The 9,189-nt window shown below is 39.5% G+C and overlaps 1 protein-coding gene across 4 annotated transcripts; it reads right to left on the bottom strand.

The window, feature by feature from the left end:
• Positions 1 to 1,449: 1,449 nt before the first annotated feature.
• Positions 1,450 to 8,922, bottom strand: LOC111956218 (sodium channel regulatory subunit beta-1-like). Of its 4 annotated transcripts, XM_024134706.2 has the most exons (7): positions 8,639 to 8,922; positions 7,635 to 7,729; positions 7,242 to 7,481; positions 6,899 to 7,065; positions 6,107 to 6,344; positions 5,838 to 5,979; positions 1,450 to 3,941 (listed from the first exon to the last, which is right to left on the bottom strand). In XM_024134706.2, exons 3-7 carry the CDS (start codon positions 7,288 to 7,290, stop codon positions 3,872 to 3,874), a joined length of 666 nt encoding a protein of 221 aa, XP_023990474.1. In that variant the 5' UTR covers positions 7,291 to 7,481; positions 7,635 to 7,729; positions 8,639 to 8,922; the 3' UTR covers positions 1,450 to 3,871. The 4 variants fall into 4 exon arrangements, with proteins under 4 accessions (XP_023990474.1, XP_070292587.1, XP_023990473.1 ...); XM_070436486.1 differs by having other exon boundaries at positions 7,635 to 8,922; XM_024134705.2 differs by having other exon boundaries at positions 7,646 to 8,922.
• Between the last annotated feature and the right edge of the window lie 267 nt (positions 8,923 to 9,189).

Raw genomic sequence — 9,189 nt, 5'->3', positions numbered from 1 at the left:
AAAGAAAAGCACCGTTTTTGTCCATTTTTTGAATAACATCAGAAATACAGTGTAGACATTGTTAATGTTGTAAATGACTATTGTAGCTGGAAATGGCTGATTAAAAAATAATAATAATTGAACCAACAAATGCTGATGCTCCAGATACTGAACTAGTCTAAAGAAGGCCAGTTTTATTGCTTCTTTAATCAGAACAACAGTTTTCAGCTGTGCTAACATAGTTGCAAACGGGTTTTCTAATTATCAATTAGCCTTTTAAAATGATACACTTGGATTAGCTAACACAACGTGCCATTGGAACACAGGAGTGATGGTTGCTGATAAATGGGCCTCTGTACGCCTATGTAGATATTCCATAAAAAATCTGTCGTTTCCAGCTACCAATAGTCATTAACAACATTAACAACGTCTACACTGTATTTCTGATCAATTTTATATTTTATTGGACAAAAAGAAAGCTTTTCTTTCAAAAACAAGGACAATTCTAAGTGACCCCAAACTTTTGAACGGTGGTGTACATCTAGTGACTCTTTTCGATTTTTTCCTATTGAAGCACACTGGCTGATGGAAAAATTACGATGTAGTATTTACAGCCATATCCATATATGATTTGGTTTACCTTCCACCATAAATTGATGTCAAATTGATACATTTTATATATAATTTTTCAGTGTTCAGCAGTTATCAAACTACATACGTTAACTAGGCACTACATAATTGTGTTTCATTATTTATCCATTTTGAGCAGTATGATTAAGTGGTAGTTAATTGTGTTGTTAACAAATGACAAGAAAATCATATCAACAGCAAAGTGAATATTGCCATTTTGAAAAAGGGTTACTTAGATTGAATATGTACACAAATTGAAAGAGTGATTTGGTGCAGTGAACTAGTGACTTTGAATTTGTTTGTTGTACTCAGTCAATTGGAAATGTGCTTAGAGTTTTGAAACATGATTTTTGTGATTAGAGTTGTGAAAATGTACCACATACTTGTGAAAATTGCACCCAAGTGGGGGGGGGGGGGCAGATGAAATACAGTGTGTGATAAAGTGATCTTGATAGCCATTCAATCAGATTAATTCTCTCACAATACCTCTTAATATAAATGTACATACACTTTAGAGACCGATCATTACAACCGAAAAAAAATACCTTGATGCAGGATACACAATGATTAATTAGTTGAATTAGAAACATGCTTGTGTGTGTAATGCATACAGAGGTGCAGGCATAGCTGCGGGAAGTAGGGGTGCAGCACCCCTGAAAAACCATAATTTAAAAAAAGAAATGTAAAAGAAAATATATATATATTTTTCTCACAAAAGTAGTGTGTATTAGCTGACCGATATCCACCTCATTTTCGAACACTTTTAAAACACAGTAGCCAGAGACTATGGATACAACTTCCTCCATGCTCATGCATTAGCATAATTCATATGTGCACCACTAGAAATCCCTGCATTTAATAGTAGGTTTCTGTTAGCTGATACATAATGACAAAATACACCATATTACTGTCCTGCTAATGTGCCTGGACTTTGTAGGCTAAACTGCCTTGGTAAAAAACAGAACTGATCCAAATGGTTGCCCAATCAGGCAACCTAGATGCACTTATTTCAACATGAATATGCATTCTAAATGCCATGTTTTGAGCGGTTATTCAAATGACAGCCTATTCACTGCCGTTTACAGCCTAGACTAGAGTTTGCACTCACTTGAAAACACTAACATTCTTCATTACATTGTGTTGTTGTAGCCTATGTAGGATACATTGCTTGTCCCTAAAAAACATGAAACAATAGGGCATATTTTCGAGCATCGTACCTGGTGACGAGCATCATACCTGGAGACGAGCATCGTACCTGGGGACTGGGAGGGAGCGCGCACATAATGTAAACTACCTATGCTTTATTTGAATGATACACTTTTTTTCCTCCTTTGACTGGATATATGCACTGCAGTATTAAGCCTAACATTGGGCTTATGAATTATGGTCGAATATGCATACGCTTCTAACTTAGGCTATGTTTTACATGTCGAGCCTGTCTGTCTTCATTGTTCTGTTGCCTCTCCTCTGTCACGGCTATTCCTTTGAAATTTTGTGGAGTCCCAGTAAAAGCCAAAAGCTTGTTGAACACTTGTTTCAACTTATTTTCATTCACCTACTAATAACCTATTGGAGGAGAGATGCATGCTTGCTCGTGCTTGCTGAATGTAAAATATGCTACAGCATTAACGGGCGGGGAGTTGGAAAGGAGAAGTCCATATTTTCTTATAGTATGCCTAGGCCTATCTTAACACTGGGCTACATCCTGACAAAATAGTCCTACACCATATGAGTGGCCTGCTAATGTATCTTTCTGGACCTTATACACTGTTGAGGATAGACCCAAATTGATCCAAATGGTTGTATAATCAGGCCTACGCTGTTGACCTATGCAGTTATTTCGGCATGTGTGAGCGGTTATTCAAATTAGCCTACATCACTGCAGTTTACAGCCTATGGGCAATTATTGCGTATTCACTGGATAACAATAATTAATTCCTCATTGCACTGTGTTGTTGTAGGCCAGGTATAATTGTCTGCAGGAACGCACTCCAGATCTGCCATATCATAATCTGTTAATTTATTTTTCGCGCACTTTGACAGGTAACTATTTAGCCTGTAGTTTAATATTTAGCTAGTGAATGGCCTAATATCTAATATTTAGCTTCTTATTCCGGCTAAACATCAATAGCTTCTCTTCCAGTTGTTCCCGTGCGCAACAGGCTATACGCCGCAAGCCTCTCCGAAATAGGCCATTTCCTCTTCGTGTGAAATCCCATCGAAAGTTATAGTCTACAAAAGCTATAGATGTTTATTTTGAGGATTTTTTTTTAAATATTAGCCCTAATAGCCTATTTGGTTGAAAGAAGCAGGCTTGCTCCTGCTAATTGCTGAATGTAAAACAGGCCTACAACAGCATAGAAAATGCATGTCGAGGAAAGTTGAGGGAAAGTGCATTGGTGTGATCACTTTAGGCCAGTTATGATAACATTGTTGCACAGAACATACAGAGATGAGCACAGTGAAAAAGAACACCCAAAGGAATTGACAACCATTCGAAAAATGGAAATCACTTGCAGACCACTTGAGCAAAAAGGCAATGGCATGCAGTACAATATGTGCAGGCTAAATGGCATTTGTTGTTGAATTGCAACATTTAGATACAAGTTACTGTATCATTTTTCACTGGACCTACATGTACATTGAAGTAGCCTATCTGTGAGTTGGAGACCTCACGAATGGTCTTGTGTTACCACCTTATTAACAGGCAGCCTGCAGTAGGATGCTTTGATCAGTTGATTGACAGGTGTAGGACTGTAGAATGATAAACGATCAACTTTCCTCCAGGATGGAAGCTCACCAATGTTTTATAGCTATGTAGCCAATAGTTTTTCATTGTAGTCAACATTAGAGTTATTGGCTTGGTGGATGGCCCAGGCTAGTTAACTCTACCACAACAGAACCAGCCTACTAGAAGTTCTAGGTAACATTAGCGAACTTGAATTAAATGAAATAAAATTATACTTATACACTTACACTTACTTAAAGCTGTTTACTTGACTTTTATACTCTTTATACTCTTTCAAATTGACTCTTTCAAAGAATTGACTCTGGAAAGTTTGCCACCAGCACGCTGCAGTAGGGATATAAAGTGGAAGTCGAATCCATCACACACATTGTTGGCTGTGCCCATTGCAAATATCACTCCGATACTTGAATTTTGTAGGCTACTATGTGCTGTACTGCATTTACATTGTTTATGCTTTGAGTGTTCTTATCCTTTTACTTGCTGATAACAGTTTTTGTTCATGATACACCTGTTTCATTCTGCCACTTGCACTCCTGCACAGTTATCTTTACCCTCCGAGGCTATAGCTAAATATTCTGCATTCCTGGAAAGAAAGGAGAAAGAGAAGTGGTTAGAATATTGCCTGCTTATTATCTAAAAACCTGAGCGATTTCATCCCATAGACATAGATAGAGGACTTTAGTGGCCAAAAGCCCATTTTAGCATGGGCAGAGCCATTAAGAGCATTCACCCTTTTGACATAGTCAAATGGGTGGGACTTCCTATGGGTTAAGGAAGGATCACATAATTGCATCAGGAGGATGAATTATACTTGTGAGCAAACATTCCATAACTGCAGGTGCCTTGGCTTTATACCTGTTCAAACAACCCACTCCAGGCGGCAGTATGCACGCTTTCAGGTTCTTTATCAACTCATAGAAGTATTAGAAGAAGAAGATTGACTACTTCCAAATGGAAATGGCCCAAATGGCACCGCCCACGCTCTGACATAGTGGGACAGATACAATGTTGCATCCTCTAACTATCTCTATGTTTCATCCTAACCTTAAATCATTCGTCCCTCCATTCATCCTTTATTCGTCTATCTATCCATCTATAACCATTCTAATCACTGTCATTACTTAAAGAATTTCAATAAATCAAATACATTTTATTGGTCGCGTACATATATTTTGCAGATGTTATCGCAGATGCAGCGAAATGCTTATGTTTCGAGCTCCAACAGTGCAGTAATACAAAACAATACAAAATAATACACAACAATAATACCCCCCCCCCAAAAAGAAAGAAATTAAGAAATATCAGAACAAGCAATGTTAGAGTCACGAATATAAAAATACTGTAATGTATATGATGGTGTGTATACATTATGGACAGTATATGACTAGAACAGGTGTGGACAGCAGTAGTTACAGTGTATATAGGATGAGCCTACATAAACAGTATGAAACATTATTAAAGTGACCAGTAATAAATTCAACTACACAGCATATCTCCTACTATTCCTACGTCTATTCGTTCATAACCTCTTTATCAATCCACTTAGCCCTTTAACCTCTCTGTCCATCCAACAACCCCTCCAACCTTCATTCAACACGCCATCCTTTTTCCACTCATCCATCCATCCATAACAACTTCCTTTATCCTTCCATGAAGCAACCATCCATCCAACTGAAGTAAACCAACTTATTGCTTTAATGTAGCAAAGCGAAGCAAGCAGTGTCAGCGGAGCTAACATTCAATCAAAGACTGAACATCATTTATTTGAATGGCAGCTTATTCAGTTTGGCCATTCAGCAAACATCATCGCGTGTAACTGCAGCGCTTTTGCCAACCAGCCCCCCCTTGCCTCCACCTGCTTTTGTTCTGTTCTTCTAGAACCCTACCTATAGCTTGGTTTTGATCATGTCAATTCACTGAGAACTTTCCCCAAGTTGGTAGCACCCCACGGAGCACAGCCTGAACACCAAGGCCATATCCATTATCATACACATTTGCATGTTCAATGGAATGTGATGTCAACGGAATACGTGAGTTTCCTCCCCGACACAACTATGTTTCACTCCTTTACCTTCTACTCAGCTTTTAAGCAATTGAAACATTTTGCACAACTACAATACAGAGTTCTAGACGGCTGAAGCGAGCAAACAAACGTTGTACCTTCTTTGGCTTTTCTAGAGGGGCAAATGTGACGATTGAGGGACAGAGGGATGGGAAGAGTGAGAAAATGGGGGTGGCAAAGGAGACGAAGATAGAGAGAAAGACTGAGTACAGGAAGGGAATATTGAACAAGGAAGAACACAGGAATTGCACTACTCAGCACTATGGAAGAGAGGAGAGAACACAAATCAACAGGACGAACAGGCACAGAACAGACAAGAAAAGGACAGTGAGATTAGGTCGAGGGAGACCGTAATAGAGGACCTAAAACAAAAGGATACAGCTGCAGGAGAGGAAGTAGGGTTACAGGGTTACTTACGCGCTTTCTCTTATTGCTTCCTCTCCTGCAGCTGAGATCTTTCTGAAGCAGTATACCATCTCTATGTAGAGCCAAGCCTGTAGCCCGATGATGGACACGTACATCATCACCTCAGAGACTATGGAGGCCGTCCCTCTGGTGGCTGTAGAGACAGATAGAGGGGGGTCAAAGCACTCAAAAGGCACCACATAGGCTCTTAGCACTTACAAAGGCCTTAATAAAAGCTTTAAATTGCATACAAAACATTAGTCTGTATAGTAATACTGAACCTTTAGCCACGACTTTCAGGTGCACAAGCTTGCTGACAACGGTCTGGTATTCGTAGAACTCGTACGACAGGAGCCGGTGGAAGTGGCAACTGTAGGTGCCCGAGTCATTGAAGGTGACATTGAAGACATAGATGGACGCATCCTGTATGTCTTGGCTCCTCTTACTGCCGTTCCAGTCCACGCGGTCCTCGAAGCGCTCATCCACAATGTGGGGGCCCTCCTCATTGTAATTATATATCTAATGACACAATGACATCTGGGTCGTTCACCTGGCACTGAAAATCTCTCCGGTTTCACTTCCTAGATCGACACCCGTATCTGGCAACATCCAAGATAATAGACTCAAAGGGATACAACTGTGTTTTGAGAGAGGTTCTTTGAGTAGGGAAGTATACTCAAAGTTCCATAAAGTAGCTGTGATCCTATCTGCCTATCGGCTGTCTCGGTTGCCCTTGTGATCTCTGAGATCTAAAATGTCTTCCAGATGAATTCGATTTGAACCGCACTCAAAACTCTGCCATATAATGTAGTTGGGCATTATGGTGTGTGCATACCTTTGTGTGTTGTGCGTTGTGGTTGTGTGCTCTGGGATGGGCTCTGGGCAATGTGGCGTAAGACAGCATTGTCTAGGGGACTACTGCTGGCATACTCGAAACAGACTGTGGACTACCGTGGCAGAATGTTTTATGTGGGCACCAGAGCAAACAAAACCCCAACCCTAATCCTACATTCTACTGCAGTTTGTAGTAATTTGGAATACTATAGCAATCATAATCAGTCTCAGATACTCACATGAGCATAGTCAGCTTCCCCTTTGGCCTTGAAATACCAGTCGACTGTGGCAGAAGCCTCCACCTCGGGCCTCATCTTACAGGAGATGCAGCCCAGTTTGAACCCTTTGCCTGCAACGGCCTCAGTGTCCGAGTCCACCTCTGAACAGGCCCCATGGCACAGGGACACTGTTGTTGAGAGGAGTGATGCTATTAGTACTTAATATTTTGATATTAGAAATGGGTAGCTTCACAATTCAACAGTACACAGAAGAATATCCATATATTGAAAGATGTTGTCTATCCACAAATGGTCAACTCCACTAAGGTGGTTCAACTCCACTAAGGTGGTCAACTCCACTTACCAAAGAGAGCGCAAAGCAGAGACAGGAGCAGCAGCCGCATAGCAGACATGTCCTCGGGTGTAATGTAGCAACGCTAGTACAAATCCTAGGGCTGAGAAGCCTCAAGAGGTATCAAAAAATATCCCAACAGTCTCTTTGAACACTTGAGAGTAAGATATTCCTTTGATATGTTATCCAGAAAGACTTTGTTTGAGCAAAGTAAGAAATGGTAGGGACTGAAGTTGCTTCCTCCGAAATGACCTTGGAAATAACAAAAATAAGGGTCCCAACATCTTCAATAATATATTTGACGTGTGTTAAATTCCTTCAACAAACACTTGATATTATAATAATAATAATATATGCCTTTTGGCTGATGCTTTTATCCAAAGCAACTTAGTCATGCATGCATACATTTTACTCACGGGTGGTCCCGGGAATTGAACCCACAATCCTGGTGTTGCAGGCGCCATGCTCGTTGTGCCATGCTCTTAGTGCCATGCGCTTCTCTTTAAATGGAAACAATCTTCTTATTTAAAGACTATTGCATTAATGAATTGACATTGTTACATAGGCTACTGTTCTCATGTGCTTTTTCATGCAGGACATGCAAGTTTTACCATTAATATTTGTTTACAATGAATGTGTTTTAGGAAAACTCTGGCGCTTGATGATTTCAATTCAATAAAGTGCAAATATAAGGCCAACAGGCCAAGGAGAGACTTTCTAGAGAATAAACAGAATACCCAATACAGGCTAAGAGTGCTAATCTAATATACAGTAGGCCTATTTAAAAGCCTCCCTTAAAAAGATGACTACAGCCAATATAACCTTTTTTTAAACATTTAAATCTAGCAAATAAAAGTGCTTCACTTCTTTGGCTCGAATCCACAAGTTAAACATAGGTTACAATGTTCAATGCAACATTGATCTGATTACTGCTGTTACAAAAGAGCCTACACATCCCTAAACTATAACTATGATTATGGTCAGTTTTTTCTATTGTTACAGATCTTTGTTGACACAGTGTTTACAAATCTATACCCTGGCCTGGGATTATCAGTTCCCTGAAGTCTTAATATCAAATACTCTAATCTATTATTATCTTTACAGGCTATTTATATCAACTGTAGTCTGATATTCTATTCGAATAGTAGGCCTAGTTCTAAATGACATTGACACGGTTATATATGACGCTTATTGGAATAATCTGTCGACATTTTAGGCCTTTGGTTTAAATAGGCTACTGTAAAATCGCAAGCCACTGCATAAGCTAAATTAAAAATTAATTGCATGCCAGAAGAAAGAAGGCCTAGGCTACATAAGCAACATACCGATTATATTTTATTTTTTTAGGAACACGGTAAATGTGTTATTGCGCTATTTGGTTTAAATAATCATCATTTGCGTTGTCTCACATTTTACTGTCCTCACGTTGTCCTTTCTGAACAAAATTGCCTCCTTATGCCGATTTGTCCTTTCTCCGGGGGAAAATTTAAGGCTATCTTTTCCTTCCTTCTGATTGATTATTATTATTGTTGATCCTTTTGAGTGGCAAAAATTATTCCACCCATTAAAATGACCCTGGACTTGTAGGCCTAGAATAGATGTTTCTCCCAGGATTGCATTGCGAATAATACAGACTTCTGGCTCCCTGTCTGACGTTAATTTTTTACCGCAGTGCATTTGGTTGCAGCATCCTCCAAACAGGACACTTGTGTGAAGCTAGCCACAATACGGCTTAGCCACAATAGCGGAATGAGCTTCGCCTTCAGAATAAAGGTCCCCCATTGGAAGTGATTCAAATGGATACAAATACTGGAATCATGCCATATTTGGACGAGATAGGCCTAAAGCTAAACAAGGTCGGAATGTTGTTTTATAAATTCAACAAAAGACAAGAATTTGTTAATTTAACACGAATTTATAAAGAATCTGTAGAAATCACACTGTGGATGTATTAGACATT

Source organism: Salvelinus sp. IW2-2015, linkage group LG31, assembly GCF_002910315.2.
Source record: "Salvelinus sp. IW2-2015 linkage group LG31, ASM291031v2, whole genome shotgun sequence".
Classification (NCBI taxonomy): Eukaryota; Metazoa; Chordata; class Actinopteri; order Salmoniformes; family Salmonidae; genus Salvelinus; species Salvelinus sp. IW2-2015.
The sequence above is the reverse complement of the archived record's forward strand: the minus strand, read 5'-3'. Positions and strand labels throughout refer to the sequence as shown.

Excerpts from the sequence above, each read along its gene's own strand:
- LOC111956218 (XM_070436486.1), bottom strand. The coding sequence starts at position 7,290 with ATGTCTGCTATGCGGCTGCTGCTCCTGTCTCTGCTTTGCGCTCTCTTT. Across the intron at positions 6,345-6,898 it reads GGGAAGCTGACTATGCTCAT|ATATATAATTACAATGAGGA; the intron begins GTGAGTATCTGA and ends TTGTGTCATTAG. Across the intron at positions 5,980-6,106 it reads CCTGAAAGTCGTGGCTAAAG|CCACCAGAGGGACGGCCTCC; the intron begins GTTCAGTATTAC and ends CTGTCTCTACAG.